General features: G+C 48.0%; 1 protein-coding gene across 1 annotated transcript in view; it reads right to left on the bottom strand.

The window, feature by feature from the left end:
* Positions 1 to 268: 268 nt before the first annotated feature.
* Positions 269 to 24,912, bottom strand: part of SORBS1 (sorbin and SH3 domain containing 1) — a 220,370-nt gene continuing 195,726 nt past the window's right edge. Inside the window, exons 27-37 of the mRNA XM_055793988.1 lie at positions 22,961 to 24,481; positions 22,149 to 22,234; positions 20,386 to 20,553; positions 18,890 to 18,936; positions 17,076 to 17,190; positions 16,843 to 16,968; positions 15,583 to 15,777; positions 5,658 to 5,717; positions 4,814 to 4,872; positions 3,280 to 3,392; positions 269 to 2,461 (exon numbers count right to left, since the gene is read on the bottom strand). Of these exons, the coding sequence (XP_055649963.1) occupies positions 2,394 to 2,461; positions 3,280 to 3,392; positions 4,814 to 4,872; positions 5,658 to 5,717; positions 15,583 to 15,777; positions 16,843 to 16,968; positions 17,076 to 17,190; positions 18,890 to 18,936; positions 20,386 to 20,553; positions 22,149 to 22,234; positions 22,961 to 24,481 (2,558 nt within the window). The 3' untranslated portion in view covers positions 269 to 2,393. The remainder of the gene's footprint in view (positions 2,462 to 3,279; positions 3,393 to 4,813; positions 4,873 to 5,657; positions 5,718 to 15,582; positions 15,778 to 16,842; positions 16,969 to 17,075; positions 17,191 to 18,889; positions 18,937 to 20,385; positions 20,554 to 22,148; positions 22,235 to 22,960; positions 24,482 to 24,912) is intronic.

Genomic DNA, 24,912 nt, shown 5'->3' with positions numbered 1-24,912 from the left:
TTTGCAAAACGGTCGACCCGCTGTGCTCCTGAGCTCCCTGCTCTGTGCACATACCGCGGCGGCTGCACCCCAACCCCGCGTTACACCACGATCTGGCAGTGACCCGGCTCCTTCCCTGCTGTCACTGGAAAGTCACAGCCGATGGCTCAGGAGGGAGGGCCCGTGGGCTCGGGCCGCAAGCCCACAGCAGGCTCCTACCACTTGGCGTGGATGCAGCCGAAGACTGCCACAGACAGGCACTGGCACAAAGGGGCATCGCTACAGGAAGGGCAGGAATAGACTTTTATTTAATAATTTGTACAAGGAACACAACAGTAGTTCAATAATTCCATTTATTAATTGTCAAATAGTAATCCACTGCAATAAACAAAAAAATCAACACAAAAATAAGTTGCGGTTTGAATGTGTGTGTGTGTGTGTGTCTATCTGTGTGTGTGTGTGTAACTTAAGATGGCAAGAGCAAGAACAAAAAATAAACCTTTAAATGAGTATGTTATATACAGTCAGTATCGTGTTACTTTGCTGGATAGATTAATTTGGTGTTATCCAACAGGCCTAAATATTGCTGCAAATAACTGGAGGGCAAACCCAAAGCAGGAAAAACAAACCCATAAATAAGATGCAGGGTTAAAGGTATCTCCTGCAGAAAAGAAACGGTGCTTTGTGTCCTATCTTTAACCCTTTTATAATGGATATTTTGTGCTAAAACTCTTTATGTGAACATACATGGAATTCCATCATTTAAATAAAAGTGGAAAAAAATCCCAACCTTTCGCAACTGCCTTCTTTTTTTCCTCCCTTCACTCAATGTGTTTAAATTATTCTTCTATACAAGGTAAGTACATTGTCTGTACAAAGTTAAATATACATATTTACAGTCAAACTTCTGAGACGCTGAGTCTTCTCTTCCGGTGACCTAGGTGGAAGACAAGCCTACATGATTTCAAACCCAGGAGCATGGCTCGTTTATCAAAACATTGCAAGTCGTGCTAACAGTTAGTTGTAGTTACTCTTAATAAATCTGTATAAAAGCATCAGCATAAAAATAGGCATTTTATATTATGAAATACGGCTTATGACAAAATAGCAATCTAACCCTTTGCTATTTGTATGGTAACTGTAGGAAGCAGAGACTGATAGAACCAGTTTTGTTTATGCTTTTTCTTAATAACAAAATGTCTATCAAAAGAGTATTCATAGTGGATTTACAGGCAAGCGTACAGCCAAGCCGTGGTTTTTTTTCTCAAGGAAATACGAATCCCTGTAACTGGTAATCAGCAGCTGGGAACAGCTTTCCAAATCGATGAGACTTTTTTTGTATGACTAAGAGGCAGCCAAAATGCACGTATTTATTCGAGACCTACCATTGACACTGTAACCAAAAAGAAAAAAAAAAAAAGCAGCACCCTCAGTGGCACGTTGCTCAGATTTTCGGAGCCTCTAAGATTTAATGCCAGGAAAGAAGCAAAGTCTTCATCCCAAAGAGTATGAATGCTTTGAGAAGCGAGTGATCCTTTAGGGCCAGCAACAGGGCAGGAGGAGCAGAGAAAGCAAACAGCCGTAGGACTCACAGCCAGGATTTGCTGTCACGGATGTTCTGTTTATTGGTTCTATTCTTTGTGCAGATAAATGTCAAAGCCAGGCTGATTTCTCTTTAAAAAAACAGGACTCCGTTCGTTTTGATGCACACAATACACTCACACACACACACCCTGCACAAAAGCAACCCCCCTGCAGAGACAGGTAATACGCTGGTCAAGGGTTTGGGGTTTTTGCACATTCACCGCGACGTTATGACTGACCTCCCTGGATTAAACCACCAGCCCCAAACACCTTCTCCACCTAGAGCTCTGCAGTCCGACCGTATCAGCTGCCCTCCGCCTCTGCCGGGCCTCAAGGTGCATGCCAGGGAGGAAGGTTCTGGGTGAAAGTGGAAGGCAGAGCGAAGCGAGTCTCCGGCGAGGCAGAACCCAGGCGGAAAGCCTGGCCCCCTGACCCGTGCCATGGAAGGGAGCAGCCACCGACTGCCCCCAGGAACTACCCTATCGCCACACACAAACAAAACCTATACCGTGTGCTTCCCTGAAGCCTTCTCGGAGGTAAGTACTCCATACAAACTCAGATTATCACCAGAACTCTTGCTGGGGAGGGGAGAGGAATACACGAAGGCAGCGCTGTAAACTAGGAACTGTCTCTTCTTCAGCAAACAAATCGCACACTGCGTCTGTGGCAGCAGGGCTACACGGTCAACTCCGTACTGTACCACATAACCACATCCTTCTAACACATCTCGTCTCCTGTCGATTACATTCAGAAATTGTCTGTTTCTTCACTGTTTAAAAACACCATCCGGAAAACAAGCCCACCCCTGTCACAGTGGGATTGCTGCTATTTTACAGGTACAGAAGCTTCACGTAGTTGCCTGGGAAGGTGCCAAATTGTCTTGTTCTCCTGGACGTACCTGTCACAAAATAAAACACAAGAAAGCCAGAGTAAGATGGAGCCACGCAGGGAGGGCTTGGGGGTTTGAAAAGGTAGAGGTAGTAGCCTCTTGTGCCTGCAGGCACTGCTTCTGAAAGTACACAGGAGTCCTGGTCAAAGAGCCTTTTGGTGCAGACAAGATCCCAGCTCACTCCACCACTAATCATCTCTGGTCTTCCCTTTTAACAATTAATAAGGTGCTGGTGAAAGCTCCTGGGCCTGTAGGCGAGGAGCCAAACACCTATCAGTGTAAATGAGCTAATCTCCCTCAAGAAGAGATAACAAGCCTGAATCTGCAGTGTTGAGATGGAGAACACTGTCCAGACTTGCATCCTTTGAAGGTAAAGGGCTAGATTTTGCTAAACATACAGCTACAGATGAAGCTGGATTTTCAGGGGTGGCAAGTCCTATCCACACGCTGTCCCCTTCATCCCCCTACTTGCCGCTTTCCATAAGTCGCCTTGGCTACCTCAGCTTTGGAAAAGCTACAGAAATCCAGTTTGCCTTGGTTGCCCCGTTGTTGTGTCATCAGGGTGAACAAGAAGGATCAGGAGGAAGAGGGGAATGGGGAGATTAAGAAAAAAGGAAAAGCTAGAGACCTAGCAAGGAAAACAAAACTCCACCACCCTGCACCCTAATTTTAATGCTCTTGGTGGGAACAGATGAGAAACTGTGAAAAACATGGAGTTGATTTTTTTCATGTTTTGATGCCACAAATGGAAGTAACTTACAGAATATCTGCAAAATGGCTCATCTGCATATCAAAAAGTTCTGCTGACAGACAAGCGTCACACTCACCCACAAACCAGCCATCGTCACATTTCTCCATGACATCAACAATGTCACCGTCCCTCAGTTCCAGCTCATCATCGTTCTGAGGAGTGTAGCTGTAGAGGGCTTGGTAGCTAACTCTAAAACCAGAAAGATACTGCACGTTAGCCACTGGATTTCCCTGACAACCCTTCAGAAGGAGACATCTCCCATCCCCTTTCTAATTCCTATTATGTTTTGCTCAGTGCAGTCTGGACCTGTGCTTTGCATTCGAGAGGTGGAGGCCAACTGCATTAAATTGGCTGTGGTCACAAGGCCACGGCGGTAAAAGGTGTCACACCTGCACTGCGTGGGATATGCGGAGAGCTTCTGTGTCCTTTTTGCCACTTGGCATTGCTGGGTTAACGGTTGGACTTGATGATCTTAAAGATCTTTTCCAACCTAAAGTATTCTGTGTGGTTGTCTCCATAGACTGTAACCACCAGAGTCTTCCTAACGCGTAGCACCTACAGAGCATACGAGTGCAGGCACCCCATGGAGTGCAAGCCAAAACCTGGATACGTTCCTTCTTGGGCTAAATGAGGCACGCGTTCCCTTGCCCAGGCACATCAGGTGTTCCCTTGCCCAGGCACATCAGCAGGGCACCGGTGACCAAACGGCAGAGCAAAGGATTTGGAAAAAGATAACTGCCTACCCTACTGCACTGAGGTTGCTGGATAAACCACGGCTGAGGAGGTACAGTGCAAGCAAAGTCTAAGGTTGAATCCTGCCCTGAGATACCACCTGCATCAGAGGCACTCTGTATTTATCAGAAAGGAACCTAATGGAGTGGGAACAATCTCTGGGCAAATCTGGGGAGGCTAGGATCCCCTGCCTGCAGGGAGTGAAAACAGAGCTGGTGTGAGACTCTCCCTGCCACGTAAAGGGGCAGGCAAAAGCAAAGGCTCCTTTCAGGAGCCAACTGCCAAGGACCTTCAGTCCCCAGCACGCAGTGCAGGCTGCTGTTCTCAAAACCAGCAGTGAAGGGCCTCACTAAGCTTAAATGGCAGCTCCAGGTCTAAACCCACCGAAGAATCTCAGCTTTGAGAACCTCAGCCTTGGCCTCTGCGATGGCTCAGCCAGCAGTGCCCCTTTGCGCTGGCCCACGGTGCACGGCTGCCACGCTGGTGGCACTGCTCGCTGCACCCTGAGGAGCTGACATCAGGGTGAGCACACCGACCCGCTCTATCACACGAGCCAGGTGTAGCCAGTGGGTATTGATTTGTCTCCAGCTTCAAGACACAAAGACACTGAGGGAGTCTCCATGCCCAGCACGAATCAAGTACTCAAAGGAGACCCAGCCCCAGATGGTGAGGTCATTGTCTCAGGTGCAGACACAAAGGTCCCAGTTTTAAACGACTCGTTACCATGACATGCGGCTATTTTTGTTCTCTAAAGGAAAGCCAACACTCTCCCATAATTCTAATTTAACTGCTGAAACACTGAAGCTTTCACACCTCCCCATCTGCACCACCGGTCAGAGGCAAGGCCCCTGGAAGAGATGGGAGCCAAAAGGACTTACATGTCTCGTGGCGTTTGACTTCTGTCAGGGCTGGTTCCTTGCTGCTGTGCTTGAGGTTGCTGAGAAATGATGAGAGATGGTTTATGGTCATTAGGGGTCACCTTGTGGCGAGAGTCAAGAGGCTGAGAAATAGTACTGCAGTAATGAACAGATTTTTCTGCAATGTTTATGATCTCATTGCAAACAGCTTCCTGCGTGGTAGGCAGCATTGACATCCAAGAACACCCAAAGGACAGTCAACAGGGGGGAGGGAGGGGAAAATATAGACAAGAAGAGATGGGACATTCCAGATGCAGCACATAAGTCCGGTGCGGGAAAAAAAAATAAAATTATAAAAAAAAAAAAAAAAAAAAAAAAGAGTTGTAGATCCAGGTAAATATCCAGGTAGTGGAGTGCAGAAGGGATCCAGGTGTAAGCATGGAAAAACAGGCAAGATACAGAAGAATTTGGCATTTAGTTTGAAGATTTGTAACAAATACATATACATATATTTTTAAAAGCAGCAGCGTAAGAGGTTGCAATTAGTTATGCAGTGGCACCATTACAAATGCTATGAAGTCAGTTCAAGAATGCAAGGCAGGCCGCTCCATTCATGCATTTTGCTTCATTTAACTTATACCCAGGGACCAGCAGCACAATTAGCCCAACTTCTCATTGGCTACGACAGTTTTTCTAATTGCTTAATCCCCTTTTCTCTGTTGCAAACAAGACACTGTATGCAAATAGATAAACATGTACCTATTTTGCAGCTAAAAATAGTGCTGGCATTTTATCTTTATTGAGGAGTTACTGTCTGGGTGAAGAGAGTCTAGGACTACACATCTGATTTAAACAGTGGCCTTACCACATAGCTCTTTTCAGACTCTGTGAGATCTGGTCCAGCTCTCAATGAATGGTGGGAAGGCTGTGTGATCACCAAGCAAATGATAAGGAAGACATTTTAGCAGATGTTACAGTGGTCAGAATTTAAAAAATGTAAATGGAGTGCAGACAACAAGAGAAAATGAACAACTCATCCCCTCCCCACCCCAACACCACACTTCTTGGACAACAAGGTCTTTCATTTACACGAGAGACATTCAGGCTACGGTAACGCGACGGCTGCGGCACACAGAATGCTGCCCAGAGAAAGGCAACAGTGAAACAGAAGCTCAGAGCAGGGAACCGGAGTGCAAGGTTGCAGACACCGCTACAACCAGAAATGGGACATAGTGTCATACTGCATTCCTGTGGGGGGAAAAAACAAGAACAGAAGCACACACTTGAGAGCATCAGACTTGAACGGCCAAAAGCATGTTGAGAGGAATCTGCTGCTGTTTTTAGAAAGGTCCGCAATGACTTTGACACACGACAGAACTCGCTCGCTTCTTACAGAAGCCCAGCTCAGGTTCTCCGAAGGCACAACGCCACGTAGCCCCATCAAACTCACTTTACCCTGTACTGAGCAAGCATCCGAGCTGCTCTTTCATTCCCACAATGAGGCAGAGCTTTGGGTCAGGCTGGAAAGCCCAGCTCCAGACACCCCCACTCCCTGGGAAGCTCCTGGTCTCTGCCCTGCCTCCCTGCCCTGTCACGGCTTTCCGCTGGGACACGTGTGTCCCCAGCACAGTAGGGAAAATCCAGGTCTTTGGGGTTGGAGGTTTTATGGGGAAGGGGAAGGTCACTGTGAAAGTCACACAGGTATCCAGAGCCTGGTTCTGCATCATTCTGGCACATTCAAACACCTACCAAAAGCGAGGTGTTTTGTCTGTTATTTGGCATTTATTCAAACTTATTTTTATTTAATAATAAATATTACTTATATTTATTTGTCTGAGCAAACAGGACGGCTGAACGCGTGCAGGGTTGTTTGTACCACCTGCAGGGCCGCCTGCAAAGCGGATCGGGTAAGGCACAGGGCATGCCACCCTCTGGGATCATTCTGCACAATTTTCAACCCAAATCCCAAAGGCCTCCATTTTTTGCTTTCCCTCCTTCTCTTTATTCACTCCAACCGTGCCCTTCAGTAGAGGGTTTGCTTTCTCATGGCATCCTGAGACAGAGCAGGAGCAGAGGACAAAGGGGTTTGTGACACCTTCAGCCCAAGCATGCTCCAAGAGCTTGGAGAAGCGCAGGGTGATGAGCTCATCTCTAATTCCCATTCTCAAAGCTCCTCTGAACCACATCTTGGAGCTCTGGAGCTGTGCCCATCATTGTATTAAAGCAAACTGTCTTATTTCTTGAGGACTGTGACCAGGCCAACCCAACCCCACCGCAACTTCTTTGTAGGCAGCTGTACTGCCTGGGGCTGGAGTCTGGGGTCACTGCCCTTAAGAAACAAGGCTCTGTTACCATGTATATTTCTATAGAGAGAAAATAAAGTGTAAGTTGGATGGGCTAATTGCAGTGGAATTCACATTCAAAGCATTTACTGTGAAGCCTGAAACCATCACAGGATTTCTGGAAGTCATTCCTGCCTGTCTATCACCAGCCCTGAAAGGAAAATGGAATAATTAGAAATTTAAAATTAATATTGTGTAGACCAGCTGGATATAGCACATCAAATCTGATGAGATTGGAGCTAACTCAGGTGGTCAGTTAGGTGGGAAAACCAATTTTCAGGCTGAAGCGAGAGGCAGCTGTAAGAGTGATATTTTTTTTTAAATTCAAGAAAGTACTTCTCTGCTCCATGCTAATAAACTGACTGCTGGAATTGCTCCATGAACAACTGTGTGGTCCATTTCTCATTGATGACTTGTCACCTCCTTGACCAGCTTTTCCTCTGAAAAGCATTAATCACTATGAATTAAGCTACTTATTTGAAAGCTAAAAAAATTGACACTACCTCTGAATGCTCTGTGGTGCAGTGTGACACCATGAGGTGCAGCCTGCCAGCACCCCCTTTCCTGGTGGGGGGACTTCCACGAGGTAGCCGGGCAGGGGCCAAGCAGCCCCCAGTTCCCAACAAGACACGAAACTCAGTGGATCCCCTCTGGACTCTGCTCCAGAGATCCAGGCAGCTCCTACCAAAGCAGTGGGTGTCTGCACCAACCCCCAGGGCTACAGCAGAGCCGCACAGTGCAGTGACAAAGCACCCCAAAGCCAGCAGCAATGCAGCATTACCTGAACAGGATGAACACTGACCAGATCAGATCCTATAATTCTAGGCTGTAAATGTACCACCCCACTGCTTCAAACAAGTGACCTCGATGGCATGGCCCAGATGGCTTTTTTTTAAATAAAAACCCCCACCAACCAGCCAATATTATGCTCGCAGGGAGAGAAGAGAATAAAGGATGACAAAAAAAGAAGGTGTTACAGGTACAAATGCCCTTTAAACATGAGTGCAGAAAGCCCGTGTCCTACCTACAGTGGTGGCTCCATGTGCCCAAGGCAGCTGAGGAATCAGCAGGTGTGGGGCACAGCTCCAAAGCATAAACCACAGAGGTTCCCTCAAAACACTGAGCCAGCTCTACTGCTGCTGGAGGTCAGCTGAGGGCCCTACAAGTGACCAAGTATTCCCAATCCATCAGGACAACTCCGACCCTCTCAGTCACACCACGTGCTTTGTTAAGACTAAGTGAATAGGCTTAAGCAGGTGCTGAAGTGTCTATGTCTATGTCATGTTTACAGACTGTATAAATTCTATTGCTGGCATATATATGGATATATACACACACTCACATATATGAATATGTGGTACACTCAGCCTGAAGCACAGCTGGCCACTTTTTACACCTCATACAGTGTTTGAGGATGGACCTAAAGAGCACCACAAGTTTGCAAGAACACCAGAAAAAGGTTATACATTAAGAGCTCAGAAAAACCTTGAGGCAGGTTTTAACTGTTGGGAAGAAAGATGTTGGGGCTACTCAGCAGTGCCCTCCCTGCTCCTAGTGAAGTCAAGCATCGTCTGCGTGTCTATCCACTGCAGCATGTTTACATGTTGTCTTCCACCCCTTTCTGGTGGGAGTCAGAGGACCACACAGGCAAAGAGAAAGCGAAGCAGAACAAACAGACAGACAAAACAAGACAGACAAATCGGTACACCCCTCGGAGAAGGCCACACATCCCACACGTGAATGGAGAATCATGAGCAGGGAGGACACCCCAGCCCAGCCAGGAGGAAAAAGGGAAACAGTGGCACACAGCAAGCCCCGGCCCTGGTGAAAGCGAGGGGAAAGCTGGCCAAGGAGCTCTCATGAAGGATGTGGAAAAGGCTGCGGTGTGCAGCAGCCTGGCCTCATGGCTGTTAAAGTCTGCAGACAGACTCCCTGGCCCCCGGGTCAGAAGGTGCAGGCTGTGTCTGCAGCACAAAACGCATCTGCCCGGGGCGCAGGTACCACCGCCTGATGCTGGCCGGGCAGCTCCAGTCCGGGCGATAAATGCGCTGGGCACAAACGCTGCCCAGCTGAACCTGTGCAGCGGCAGCAGCAGCCCGCGGGAAGGACAGAGGCTGACCTGGGCAGAGGTGCTAAGCAAGGAGCATGGTACGTGGGCACTGCTGGCCTGTGCTGGGGAGCTTGGGGTCCGAGCATCCTCCTCGCACACCCTCCTCTCTGCTCCACACCACCACAAAGGGGTGAAATCACTCCCCGCTCCGCCCGAGGGGTTTTGTACAAGCACCAAGGAGCAGCCAGCCCCCCACCAACACCCCTCACGCTGCCGGGCAACACAGGGACCTTCAGATGACACAGGGACCCTCGCCCAGCCGCTCCTGCCCTCCCCCCTCACAGCCGCAGTCCAGCCCCAGGCCGAAGCTGCTGCACCGCGGGCACCCTCGCCAGCACCACCACCGGCTGTCACGCTGCGCCAACAGGACCCCAGCGTAAAACGGGAAGTAAACTAGAAAATTTCCGAGGGTCCCCTGAAATAAATTAATTTGGTAGATTATGCTACTGCTTAAGATCATGTTTTACCAGAATATTGGAATTATCTGTAAGGTGTACTTAAAATATCTTTCACATGCTGTGGGGTCATTTTTTAAAAAAAAAAAAGTTTGGAGTGCGAAACTAAACAAAAAGGAATAACTTCAGAATAGCTAAAAGAGCCACTGCACTCTATATTATTGCCTAATGGAACAGGCAGGAACACGGTCCTTATACCAGCCCTGCACCAAAAAGGTCTTAAACCTGACAAAAACCCTGGGTCAGAATTTCATAACTGGGGAGGGTCTCTAATGCGAGAAAGAAAACTAAAATCCCAAATGGTAAAATACCTCCAACAGGGGATGGCCAGTAAAGGAAACAAACCCCAAATGTAATGTCCCATTTCCACATCTACTAAGTGCTCTTCTCATTTGATTAAAATCAATGGAAAGAGGACAGATTTCTGAAAAGGCCTCCAGGGCATTACCTGAAGCCATCAGCCTCTGCATGGGTCATGCAGCTAACAAGAAGTCATTTGCACATGTCATTTGCACATACAAATACCGCTCCTGCTCCCTGAACAACTGTAGAGCCAGAGCTGGAAAGGAGGCCAAGACTACTGACAATGTCACCGAGTTTTAACTTGACACTGACAATGCTCTGATTGTCAAGGCATGTAAAATATAAATTTTGGCTTGACTTCGATGCCAAAGAAAGGCTGCAGGGTCCTGTTACAACCAGGTGCAACACCCAAAATAGAACTGTGTTGTAGGCAGCACTCAGGAAAACCACCTTCCCCCAGATGCGGCTCCTGTGCTGCTGGATTGCATACACCCAGTGCGAGCACAGCCGGACCAGGCAGCTCAGAGGTCAAGAGAAAGGGCAACACAGAAAACTGCGATGGATTTTTACCATGGAGGGTATGTATCCTGCCAGACTCAGCTATTGAGACTGAAAGGGAAGCAGGAGGTGACTGTTCAGTAAAAAGCTGTGCAATCTCACGATCGGAGGGAAAGGGGGTAAGTAAAGGTAACAGGTAAAATTCAGGGTTAAAACTATCTGGCTGTCAGAAACTGATGATGAAAATATTACCGTTGGCAACTACTGCCCACACTGGCCCTGCAGGAGCACCTGCCCGGTTCACTGATCAAGCCCAAGGTGGCTTCCCCAATGCCCATCGCTGCGAACTTGGTCCCGCTGCTGTGAGCTTTCCGTTTCAGACATTGCCATCTTGTGGAAGGTTCTGGAGGACGGACAGGACGCTAGCAGCTGCCAGCACCCCGGCTCCGGACCCCAGCCATCCCAGCCGCATGCTGTGGGACTGAGCTGGTTCTGCTGCACAGACCCCGCTGCATCTCCCTCTAGAGACGTCTGCGTCTCTGAGCATCAGAGCTGGGACCCCCTGAACTCTGCCTGGGAAGGCTGGAGCAGGTCCCTGACGTTGTGGCTACCAAGCTGCGTGTGCCTTACCCCCAGCTCTGAGACACTCAAACCCTGAACCCAGATCTCAGGTGGTTAAACAAAACCTGAAGCGAAGCACCTCGCCCTGCATCGCTCGGACACTGCCTAACAGTGCAGCTGAGCTGGAGGAACCCAAGGTCAGAACTGAGTCAGTCCTGGGTTAATCCTTTGGAGGGACAGAAAATCAGATCCTTAGCTGGTACAAACTGGCAGAAACCTGGGCTTGAGCTGCGTGGATTTGTACCAGCTGAAGGTTTTGCCCATACCTGCCCTTCTGCACAGCCTGGAAATAATTTGAAATTATTGTTTTAAAAAGAAATAAAAATTCTGCATTAAACGACAGGAGAAATACCTCACCTGTGGAATCAATGAATGGCTAAACAAGCATATGACAAAACAATGGCAAGGCATGGATACAACTCTACGTAATGGAAAAGCAATCAGCAAAGATGATTACCTGTGGCTTACTGACTCTGCGTGTAAGTCTGGGAGGTGGCTGTGTTGTGACAGTAGAGGAAGAGAGGGCAGAGGAAGAGAGAGGAGCAGATGAAGAGAATGCTTTTGAGTCTGCAGTCTTTTGAAGAAAAGAAAAGTTGGTCAGCTTGGCACACACCCTCTTATCACAACCGCTGCTAGTGATAAGAGCATCTACTACCCAGTAAATTCGATGCACACACAGCAAACGTAACTCCATGCAAGGGCAAGTGCAGTTTCCAGTTGTCTGAGCTGACCACCTCATTCTGTTTTAAACATGCATGCTACTAAAAATGTATCCAGATAGTAAACATCACAGTCTTTAAACAGCTTTCAGTACACTTCTGGTTATGATTCAAGCAGAAATCAAACAATTTTTCGTAAGATTTCCCAGTGTGAAATGTATCATCTTTGAACCCTCAGTTCCTCATCACTTAACGCTGGCTAGATGGGGTATGGCATGGAGGCTATCGCAGTGCACCCAAGGTAGTATTTATAATGCTCTAATTTTGAGCTCTCTTAACTTCCACTCTTTCACGGGGCAGCATGGGGGTGCCACCGTATTTGGGCTCGCTGTAGCCACAATGGACCCCCAAGTCAACTGAGAGCTGCAAAGTAAGGCAGATCTCCTATGTCAAGACTGAGGGTGGAAGATATGGGGCAGAATCTACGAGAGGGTTCCCCCATGTTCCCTCTCATTGTAACATATAGCTACATAGAACTAAAAACTCCCGGGGAAAAGTTACCACTAGGTCTAGCTCTCATGTGTGGCTAGACCCTCTCACACAACTTTGGAAATGCAAAGGTAATAAATTCCACTCAAGGCACAGATAACAATCAAGCCTCCCTGACCTAGTCACGCACGTCCCAGACGAAGGTTCACTAAATCGCAGGCTCCAGGATCCAGAGGGGACAGCTTTTGTGACTCTAGGAGCCAGGATAGTGTTTACAAGGCTTTTCAGTCCTTGGCTTTAAAAGGAACAAATAGATCCTATAACCAAAGAGGATCCACTGCACACTGGAAAATCCCTGAATAGCAAGGAATCTCCTGTATTCCACACAGTGAGGTATATGGGCACGTGAGACTTTCATCTGACACAGCTGGTAACGGCTGCTCTCTGGGACAGTCACCTCGTTAGACGTGACCAACTGAGTCAGTCCTGTGTTGTTACCTATTCTGAAATAATTTTCACTACCCTGCTCCTGAAGCGCCTTCTAAAACCTTTTGATCTGCTACGCAGTGAATGCCACTGGTGACCCCTGGAAGAAGGGCTTAAGATCGTCCAAATGATGCATGGCAGCCACTGGCTCCGCCTGGCTGACCGAGCAGCACAAACCTCAACACACCCGTGAAAATCAGCAATGCAGAGCAGCACACACACATGCAGAAGTACCTTCTTTTCCCCGCTTTGAAACTTTCCCAGATCACCTTTCCTCACTCCTCTTTTCTCTGTTTTACCTCCCTGCACAATAGCCATTAGCTCCTGACACAACTGGTTGTCCTCAGAGGAACCCACAGGTCTCTTTTCTGGGCTGACACGCATGTCTAGTTGGGATGGTTTCAGGCAGCGCTCGACAGAGATGCTGGGAAGAGCACGAGCACCCTGCTGGGGGTGGCTGCTGCCCTCTCTAGTCTTTTGGAGCCAGGCTTGGCTGCCAGAGGTGCCATGCTGCTCCGCGAGGATGCTGTCGGGGCTCTCCACTGCCCAGCGAGGGGAGTTAGAGTGGCTCGCGGTGGGAGAAGGGGAGCCAGCAAACTTCTCTTCACTTTGCGGAGTGGCCTGATAGAAACTGCGGGCAGAGGACTGAGGTCGGGATGAGTAAGAGGGCAATGGGGATTTAATGGACCTGGGAGTCGAGGAGCCAGAGAGATGAGAATGGTGGAGGCTGACCGTGGGAGAAGGGCTGGCTGCAGCAGAAGGCGAGAGATAGCCAGTGTGAGAGAGGGAGGCTTCAGGCGGAGGAGGCAATGGAGGAGTTATGGCAGGAGTGGTGCTAGGAGACACTCCCACGGTCAGAGCAATCCACTCGGATGTGACCGCCTGCACCTCTGGAGATAAGGCGCGGCGCGCGAAAGGCAAAGGCGGAGGAGTTGGTGTATGGAGCAGCTCAGAGCTGGGAGACTTGAAGGAGACAAAAGCAGGAGAGAAAAAGAAAGAAATGAACAAAAAAGTAATAAAGGAAAATACAAAACAACTGAGCAAAAGGAGAAAGAGCGAGTGTGGAGAGGAACAGATCTGTGACCAAGCGTGGTACGTAAATTCTCTGCAGACGGTGCACCGCACTGGAGAACACCCTGCCCACAGCTACTCCAGCCACGGGGTCCATTCTGCACCTGCGCTGCTAACACCCTTCTCCAGCCTTCGTCAGAACCCCAAACACAAAACGTCTTGTGGAAGACCTTGGACTTCATACCGTATGCCCGAAGTCCCCCAGGGAGCAGCTGAAGCCCCCACCCATGGGGGCAGCACGCAGCACTTGACTCGCCTGGCAGCAGCAGGCGGGGCCCCAGCAGCTCACGCTGCCGACCCAGGCAGCATTCACCGCTGCAACGGGTTTTGACTTTATCCGCCTCCAGCACGAGCAATGCCGGCTCCTCAAGAAACTTGCATTGCTGAAGCTGTGGAGGAGAAAGGGATCAAAACAGCCAGCTCTGGCTATCTGGCCTTCAGGTGATGAAAGGAGGTCCTGTGTTTATCAAGGCAGAGCACGCAGCCGAGTCCTGCCCTTAGCTGTTACCACCAGCGATGTCAGGGAGCTCAGCCACACCAGCACTGAGCACAGTGTTTCTCAGTCCTCTGCCAAGTTAGGCAAAAAAGGGAGAGAACTGATTTACTACGGGAGGAATCCAAAGAATAGCAAAGGAAACCAAAAAAGGGTGGATACGATCCCTTCCATCGAAGGGAGAGGCTTGCAGAGATTGGTGGCAGGCAGGCAACAGCTATGGAGAGATTGCCAAGCTCAAACAGAACTGCTCAGCTGAGGTCCCCAGCCTTTCCCCTTTACACAGTGCCTAAGAATAAAAGCAGGGAAGATCCAGACAGACACCAGGTATGAGCCATGGCAGCCCTTCCCACCCATCCTGTACCATATACCCCTTCCTCCCGATCCTAATCCTTCACTCCTGTTCCTTGTAGTCTTGACCTCAGAATGACCTTGCTTTGGTCCCATGGGTGAGAGGGGGATGCACTACAACCTCATGGCTGCAACCCAGACATGTATGCTGACCTTCAAGCACGAGTATTTGCAGGATGAGAGCAAAACAAAGGGATTTAGAGACTCACTGTCTCCCTGATAGGTTTTTCACAGCAAACATTCTGGGATCCCGATACAATTGCTGGCTGCCGTTTTGATTTCTGGTTTGAACTGCAGTATGGTTTATAGTGAATCTAATATTCATGAAAGATCTCAGACCAGCCTGCTCTCAACACCTGAGTTCGTTTAGCATCAATTTCAAATAATACAGGCAGGTCTCCTAATCCTGTCTCCCAAAATCTTGGTTGTGAGCTGGAACATTTAGGAACAAGTATACAGCTTGATTCAATCTGACTGGAATCGACATAATGACTCCTACAGACTGTAACAGTCTGATACCCTTTTAATAGTCACAATAAAAAATTCACTCATCACAGTGGAGGTCTGTAAAGTGTAAATATGCACTCAGGAGGAGCTGGATCACCAATTCATTCCATCTGGCAGTGAAATTTATTCACTGTAGCCCTTTCAACCTGGCCTGAATTCAAGCTACAGATCAGAGATTAAAAGCTGAGTCTCCAAATCCCCAAACAACCCGTTCATTAACCTTTCTGGTAAATGAAACATCACCTTTTCCTGCAGTCACAGCGTACTGCAGGGAGCTCATGGCTTTTACAGTGCAAAACACTAGTCTTAGGCTACAGCTTTTTTCAGCTATTGCTTCTTGCATAGCAATGGCAACATCCCTCTGTTCTGCAAGGTGCTGTAAGTGGCTGCGTCCAGTCCAAATACCTGTGGTGAAGCTGTCATGCTGCGGCTGGGGGAGAGGGACACTGGTGGGTCAGGGTAGTCAATGGCATTCTTGACCACTGGCCGTTTGAGCACCTCCACGTAAGTGACAGGGAAGATGCCTTGGCGATTGGTGCCAGAGATTTTTCCTTCGTACCAGTTCTCATCCACTCGTCGAATCAATGTGATCCTTTCACCCTGTGAGAAGGAATAGTAATGTAGCCCTGACTTTAACATATTTCATCATTCCAAAGCAGATTACATTTTTAATCTTGCTGCAGCTGATGCTGCAGCTGACTTAAAACAATTGCTGGCTTTCAGCACCCCGTTTCCCAGTTAGGTGGTCCTAACCCTAACCTCTGCGTGGTGATGATATTTCTCAGTTCAGAGGAGGCAATGCAGATCTTCTGGTGGGGACAGGCTGTCTGCAGACTCTGTCATGCTCACATTTCCAAGACTCTACTTGCTAAAAGCCAGTTTAAAAAAATGGAAACCAGCAGTTTCAGGCTGACCATGACTCTCAGGGATGTGGTGTACAGGGAGTATGCACAGGTTTGCAGTTTAAAAACTGGGTCTCCCTATGCTCCCTTCTGTTTTGCTGACAAACAAAGCAATTTCCAGATCCTTAATATAAACTGCAAGCCCCACCTTCATGTATAATTAAAAAAGCAGACAGAGAAGATCTAATCTGAGCATCAAATCAGAATGCTGGGTGGGACGGAGAAATGCTGCTACTTAACCTAAATAGAGCTGACCTTGTGCTGAACAGCCATTACACAACCCATCCCTACCCCTTCACTCCGCAGTCAGGTCCAGCCACTCACTTCAGTATCGCAGAACCTCACCCACCTGTGCTCAATGATTTGGCCTATAGGCTGAAGGGAGGCGAACTCAGTATCCTTCTTTCTATACTGCTGCTCTGATGTGACTCTGCATCTCCACTGGAGAGGATCAGACTGGACACACGTCACCAAATATCCAATCTGCCTTTCAGAGCCAGGCTTCCAGCACTTGTCCTTAAAGGATCTTCTCAGCTAGCCCTAAGGAAGCAGCTGGCACTTCTTGACTCAGCCTAGCAGCAACACTCTTGCTGCAATGTGCTACATAATGGCTATGGACTAAAAACGTGGGCAATGAGAATTAATCCTTCCTGAATACAGAGCTTATCTTCCTGGAGTTTTCATTTGGAAACTCCAAGTTACTAGTGTTAAAAATCTTTCGCATTTTTCAGGATTGAATTCATCAGCATGACTAAAGTCCTACCTTTCTGAAGGACATTTCCACTTGGGTATCCCCATTGAAGTTGAACTTGGCAATAGCATCTCCATATTCCAATACCTGCAACGGTGATGGCTTTTTGGGCTGAGCTTTCTCAGCTGGTGGGAGCAGCTGGAATGGACAAACAGAATCACATGAGTCATATACAAAAAGCCCATAAACTGGTTGCCAGCAGAAGGGGAGTGGACAAAGAGAACGCCTGCAAGGAAAGTAGCTACCTCTATGTACGATTGTGGGAAGATGCCAACTCTGCCGTGGTGTTCGCCTTCATACCAGTTCTGGTCGATCTGCTTGTAAATGTAAACAATATCTCCTTTCTGCAGAGGAAGCTCCCTGTTAAGGACACAAGCACTCCATCAGGACCTCACCGGAGAACAGGCGTGTTCTTTCTCTGTCCAGCAATCCCTAGGTGCCAGAGTCTGCACCAGCCCCGTCCATACAAACCACACGCCACCCAAAGTGAAAGCTATGTGTTGAGAATTACCCTGTTGGCACCGCGATATGCAGGCACTCTCCTGCTCTTTTGGGACATCCTGGCAAAAAAGCAGCTCTGTGAGGGCCCTACTAACCACACACCCTCTGGTAGCAGTGGGGTCAGGCTCAAGCAAAAGATGCTCCCGGCTGCTTTCTGTGTTGGATAGGGTGAGCAGTGCTCAATTCCTGGTTTGAAACAGGTCATGTCACGAGTGCCTTCCAAAGAGACACAATTTTAATGGAAACTAGCTTGCTGACTAGAAGAACCCCCTCACAGCCAACATTGGTCCTGCAACAATTACACTTCTGGCCAGCCTGTGGCTGTGCAATCGCTGACCTCACCTGGGCTTACAACTGGCATTTCAATCTACGGTCTTCAGTGCCAAAATTATGAATGTCCATAGCTTGAGGACCTCTGACTGTGGGCAGCTTGCACTAGGCTCATAAACCTGCTACCTGGGTCCCCACAGGAAAGCAAACAACCCAGCCTTTCCTAACATGATTTTCACAAGCTCTCCTTCGCTTGCCCAGCACCCTGGTACACTCTGCTCAAGGGACACAGCAGTTACACCTGACATCTGCCTCCATTTTACCACAGGTGCTGGGGAGATGCTGTGTAAATCACCACAAGTCATCACCTGTAGAACATAGAAAAGAACATTCCCAGGACATCAGCACGTGAGAAGAAAAACAGCAAGTCCTTCACTGATGTTAAAATGTGAGCTTCTCGGGGCTCATGCAGAGGGAAAGGCTTTCTCCTCACAGCCGTGTTCCCCCAAAAGTAGTGCTGTGTGATTCACCTGAGGGACCACAACAGGGCGTGGAGGTACAACTATGCCACCAGAAAGATCTGCTGGTGTATCTGCAGATGCCAGGGGAGCAAGCAGTGACCACTCTGCACACTGACAGGTCCTGAATCAGGAAAATCCTGAGGCAAGGGACCAGCTACACGCTTAAAGCTAATATCCGTGTAAGTCCCTTGGTGCCTGCGGGCTGTGCTTAGCACAGTGGAAAGGATGCTGTGGTTCTGCGGATTCTACGTTCTTCTGACCATCTGTACGGCAGGTTTACACAGTGAGCTACTGACTAACAGAGGTCTTCCAGCTCCTCAAGCAGAGCACAGCCAGGGATGTCATGCAGGGGCATCCCCCCGTCTCCAGTAGGAGGGCAGTGACAGCCGCTGCCGGCAGGTCTCCCCCAGCCCTCCAGCTAACAGGATGCAAGGAGCAACAAACATGTGCCAGAGCGCTCTCCCACGGCTCCACTCACCCCCAGAGCACAGCACCCACTTGCTCCAGCAAAGAACATGGGTTTGCCCTAAAAACCATGAGATAGGGATGCACCGAGAAAGAAGACATTTTCCTACAGGTCCTTTCAAGGCTATGACCTACAAGATTCGTATGACTTTTCCCTGCCTTACTATGGACACCTTTGTGTTGAGCTGCTGCAAAGGAACGCCCCAAACATGAATTCAATTACACGACGCTTCCTAAATGCTGCATCCTGGGGAAAAAGCAGAGGAAGAACACTCAAGGCAGTAGTAACAAGCCGTACTCACTTTAGCGTCTGTGCTTTAAAGTCAAACTTGGCTCTAGCAGGTCTCATCTAGAGATTTAAAAAAATCAACACATTAAAATAATAATTAGATTTTCAACCCTGTTTCAGCAAAAGCACCCAAACTCTTCTATAACTACAATTAGTCTGAGGAAGGCATTGAATGCAGGTATTCCACTACAAGCTTGTGTGCAACTGCTACTACAGTCCACATGTGCTGGATGGGTCTCTCCCACCAGGGCAATAAGTGCCAACTCCTGGTGTAACAGTAATTAAGAGCCCTGCAGAAAATGGATTTAACAGAAGTAAACTTTTAAATGTGACAAACCCTGTTGAACAAAAGCTGCTCCAGTAACTACCGCTACTGGGGCTCCAGGACCAAATTTCCCTTGACATGCAAATGGAAAAGCAAAATTTACTAGCTGGGAAAAAAACAGTAGGATTTTATTTGATGTGGCTCTTATTGGTTATTACCTGGCCCTGCTGAATCCTGCAATGTGACCCACTTACTCTGTATAAACTGGTAGGAAAGAGACAAAGGCGAGGAGGAAATGTGAACAAATTAAGCACGTGTCTGAAAAAATTTCTTCAGCGGCTCTAAAGTCAAAGAGAACGCTGACAGCAGGCCTGGGCTTTAAAACTTGATTCACCTGGCTGGTTTTCTAATGACCACAACATATTCAGACAATTTTAAAGTAATTTTGGTAACACAGCATAAAATAAGAAGCAGTCACGTTCACATGGTGCCAGAGCATTCAAAACTACACACAGGGCAGGCAAGTGTACGCCACCCATGTGCCGACCACCTCGCCCACCGCAGCGCAGCACCCCTGGGGCAGCCCAGCACCCTGCAGAGACACAGCCACTGCTGGCAGCCCCAGCAGCCATCCCCAAGGCAGACAAAAGGCGTTTGGCCAGGACACCTGGACGAGCATCCAGCCCTCAGGAAAAGTGCCTTGGGCTCATAGGAACACCGTCTCCCTCCTCCTTTGTCTCTTTCAGAACGTACACAATGAAACATGCTGAGACTTTTTCCAGTTGTCTCTAAAGGACGTCAAGCAGCTTTCAAGAGGAGAAGAAACAATCTATTTCTAAAAAAAATGATCTATGAGACAGTCACATGGCCAGGATCAACAAGACACGAAGTTTCTAAGCGTAAGGCACAGACAAGAAGACAACGTAGCAATATGATGCAAAGGATGTAGAATGCCTTTGATTCACTAAAAGTAGCTGATATTTAAAGGCATGCATCACAGGTGTGCACCAGCAATCCTCAGCAGGCATGCTTTAACATATGCAGCTTGGTATAGAGATATCAATTAAGTTACCAGGCACAAGAGTTGAAGCAGATCTAAATGAAGCCAGAATGGGAAAGGGGAAGGTGGGAAAAAAAATAACAAACGACATTCTCTGAGGAGCTAATGTCGGCCTAAAGCACAACATTGTGAGAGGCAAATATTGCTTTGGGTCAAGCAGCAGACTGAGGTAACTAAAACAGACCTCTGACCCAGATTTCCTCTTTGCTGTATCGTCTACATTTAGGAGGTCCCCAAATCGCTCATTAGTGATAAACTGATGGTGCGTTGGAATAACCCCTGTGTGCCTTCTAGCTGCAATATCAGCTTCTTCTTGCTCACGTTTAAGCCGTCTCTGGTCCTCTAAAAGTTTCTGCCATAAAATTGCATAAAATGGGCAGTAAATCATCTAGTTAAAGGCATTCAAAAGCTGCCATAAATGTGACTTAAATAAAATTTCTGAGGTCCCAGCAAACAGCTGGGATTTTACAGTTCAACATAAAACGCCGATTGTACTAACTACACAGCACCCGTCCGCTTTGCAAGCACAGAAAGTACATCACCGTCATGGCACGACTGAAATACAGCTCATGCGGGGATCTGATTCGAAGCTGATGGAAGTCAACGGGGACTTCTTATAAGTTTGGGCCAGGCCATGGAAGCTTCTAAGAAGATTGCTGATAATGCAGAGGGCTGACCCAAAGCCCCTTCAACCAACAAGGAGTTTCATCCATTGACTTCCAAGAGACCTGAATCAGCCCCGCAGGTAAGTTCTGAGGCACTGAGCTGCCCCGAGCTTTGCAGGGAGCTTGGGAAAGCGCCTGACCACCTCCAGGGATCAGGTTCTCCCACGCTTCCTTTGGGCTCACGTAACACGCTTTGTAAAAGAAAGTTAATAACCCCCAAAGAATTATTTTTGACTTCTGAAGTTTGTGGCATGCTGACGGAAACATGCATTCTTGAGCACTTGGGCAGAAGGAGTCTTCCACCTTTTGGGGCTGACTGCAGGCTGAAGAGTTCAGCCCTGTGCTAGCTCGTTTGAAGCCAGCAGGTCTCAGCGAATTCAGAGTTTTGCTTTTACATGAGTTTTTGTGCTGGATTTTGGAAGTGGGGGGATTACTGACTGTGTCACAGGAGAAATCAGCAAAAATATATTTTTCACGTAGGAATTAAGAGCAGGTTTTACCATATTTCAAAGCACACATAAATATTATATGAACTCAGAGACTTAACATGAAAAATATGCCTTCTTTCCCCATCCCCCCAGGCAGTGAAAATTAATTCCAGCTTCCTGGAAAGCAATCACTTCATGAGTTCTTTAACTCAGCCTGGATACAGTCAGCACTGAAAAGTTTTGTGGCTCTCCTATTATTTCGGCTTGTCTCAGTGTTGCCCAGCCACTTCAACAACAACTGCTACATTCCATCATCAACAACTTGAGCCAGTGTAAAGAATTCTAGCTCGCACCAGAGGGGAACTTCACACTTTCTGATAGCTCAAAATATCTTACATTTGCTGTTCAAAAACTGAGGGCTCCCAAAAGAAAAATACTGTTCTCACCCATTTGATTAATACCGACTCCAGTGGCTTGCTTGGACAACAATAAAACCTTAAGTCACTTACAGAATAATTGTTTAATCTTTCCCTGCAAGTACTGGGGTGTTGTACCGCATCTCACATACATCTCCGACCTTTTCACATTCCTTAAAGCCCCCATATATCATTTTGTGCTGTTGATGAGAACTATCAGGTTCATTTTAAACAAAAGCTAAACTGGACTACACGTTATACATTAAACCAGTGGCAGGGATAGTATTACAATTAAAACATACTAGTTCCAACTTGCTGTTCTGACTTCCAATATCCACAGCCATGGGCACACAAGCTGTCCTTACACAAGGCTGAATGCTGTATTTCTTGTATGTGGAGCTGCTACAACAGTTGTTAGGCTGTACAGGAGGGCATTACCTCTTTATCGTCATGCCGTCTGCGGATAATTTCTTCTGGAGTTTCCATGTAATCAACTGGTGCAAAATGCCTTGGTGATTCTGAATCTACTTCGAAACAACATAAGGAAGTTAAAATACAGATGGATTTATCTAGCATAACCAGAAAGGAAAAAAACACAGGTATTTTTAAACAATTTGTTTCCATCACGACAGTAAGGGTGCTCAATTGCCATTGTCCAAATTGCCAATCAGATGTTGATAATTTATCCATTTTCTTTTTTTTCCCACTTTTTGGGCTGTACTTGTGAACAAAGATCCAAAAACAGGGAGAAAATAACGGTACGGCAAAGTGTAAAGACATAAAAGGACTTTGCGAAGAAAAGATTCGCTGCCAAAGTATGATTTGGCATTTTACTGTTGAGAAAAAAATTAATACACACACACACACACAACTAGACCTTGAGAAACTACTCCTTAAAGCAAATCATCTGGGTTCTTTTTATATTCCCATGTGTGCAAATGATACAGGACTAGAAATATCTCGTGTTGAGATGCTTGCATCCCCAGAGTTGCTTGAGAGACAAACTGAACTCGGTGTGATTAGAAAGGCAGCGGAAATCGTTTCTCAGAAGTGCAGCTGTTAACAAGTCCTGAACAAAAATGCTCAGCAAGACACGCAAAGGACGTTAGACACACTAAGGGAGAAAAACAGAGAGAGTCAGGGGATGCAAAGGCGGGGTGTAAAAATGCAAGGGTTGTGGAAGAAAAGGGGAGGGGAAGGGAAGCAAGGAGACAGGTGAGGGGACACTGGTAAAGAACACAAAAAGCCACCTCCTAGGTACGTCCCGAGTTCACTTTGCGGGTTGTTGTTTGTGTCCAGGCTGTGACAGAGGGCATATGGAACAGGGTTCCCATTGTTTAAGGAGTCAGGAGTGTCAGCCCGGCCCACGAAGCTATCTCGGCTAGATCCCGTGGGGGGGAAGCAGCTAAGCCTCTCCACAATGTCAAAGGAGGACAGGCGGCGGGGGGCCAGCGGCCCGCTCCTGGAGCAGGGCTGGTGCTGGCAGTGGTGACTCTGCTCTCCTACGCTCGCCTGCGGCGGCACGGGCTCGCCCGGGTTCTCGGGGCTGGCCACGGCCGGGCTCCCCGGGCACTCTGGGGGTGGAGTCCTGCAGGATCGGTGCTGGAAGGGCTTTTTCAATCGGAAGGGGAGCGGGCTCATTAGGTAGACGTTTCTGGGGAGCACGTGTCTGTCCCCATAGACATCCCCTTTGGAATCGGGGTTCCTGGAGGCCTGCTGCTGCTCGTGCCTGCGGATGGTAGTAAACCTGGTGTAGGACGCTGGGCATGCGCCTTTGCATCTGTTGGTTTTATGCTTCTGTGGCCCATTGAGGTTGCTGCTGCTGCTGCCACTGTCGTTGGACGCGTTTGAGAGGAGATCGATCTCGTCCGTGCAAGCTGAAAGCGTGTCCATAGGGATAGCATCGCTGACGTCTGAAGCTGTGTCCTCCACATTGCTGCAGGAGCGGGAGGATTTTTCTGCCAAGCTGGCAGCATCCTTCTCTTCTTGGTGTGCTTTGGGCAAATCCAGAAGAAACTCTGCAGAGTAGGCAGAACTCAGGCAAGTCTTAGACTGGAGAGAAGCGGTGAACTTGGTTTGTCCAGTGGAAAAGTCAAGCGAGGGCATTGATCGGGATCTCTGGATCAGCTGCTCAAAGGCACTGATACGGGAGGAAACGGTGTGTTTGGGGATCTGCTCTGAGTCCTCTCGACTAAGGCTGTGCTCCATCCTGCCCTTCGCTTCATTCTCAAACTGAGATGCAATATCCCTCACGCTGCAGGAGGAGACTGGGCCCAAGTGGATCCTGGACCGGTTGATCTGGTGCATGTCTTTATACAGCATTGTAAACTCCATCCCGCTCTTCCTGGGGGCAGGGAACAGGCAGCCTTTCCTAGAGTTGGTGCCATACTCCTGCAGGCTCATGGTACTGCCAGATTTGATGGCGTACTCCTGCTTCGACTTCATCAACATGTTTTCTATGCTTTCCCCTATGTCTACCATGAAAGCTTTTTTATTATCAAACAAGGCAATAGAGCTACGAAGGTTTTCGCAGCTTTGAGCTTTCTCATGAGACAGCAAGATACCCTTCTTGTCCTGCACAAGAGCAGCTGGAGCTGCTAGTTTGGGTTTGAATTTAGAAGGGAGGATTTCAGTAATGCAGGCTTTTGCAGCTGATAAGGGCTTCTTATGTTTACATGCGTGACCTAACATACCGGTATGACTAGCGTTAAAGGTTCGGCTATTAACTGAAGAGGGTGCAGTCATAAGAGCATTCCCACCTTTACGATCCACTGGTAAGCATGCAGAATAAAATAAATACAACCTGTTAGCTCAAGTGCTAGAAAGCTATTCAGAAAGGAGCAAGAACATGCTTGGGTTTCATAAAATGCACTTTAAAGAAACAAAGTTCCAAAACATAAAAGAAAAGCAGGAAGGAACTGCACAACAAGCCGCGCTCGCAGGAGGAGGTGAAGTGCTGCTGCTAATGTCTCTAAAACCAGAGGCAGCTCTGGAGCACTTTGAAGGTACCCTCCTCAAAAGTGCTAGGCACCAGAAGCTTCCAGGGAAGCTGTGGCACCATGGAAAAGGGCAGCTGAACTCGGGGCAGGAGCAGGGTGTCAGCAAGAATGCAGAGGCACTAACATGGCAAAAATGGCTTAATACCAAGCCTGTAATCACACCTACTAGGGTCTTGGCACAGTGCTTGCCAGGCAGTTTATTC

This window comes from Falco peregrinus, chromosome 1 (assembly GCF_023634155.1).
Source record: "Falco peregrinus isolate bFalPer1 chromosome 1, bFalPer1.pri, whole genome shotgun sequence".
Classification (NCBI taxonomy): Eukaryota; Metazoa; Chordata; class Aves; order Falconiformes; family Falconidae; genus Falco; species Falco peregrinus.
This window is presented reverse-complemented; position numbering and strand designations above follow the sequence as displayed.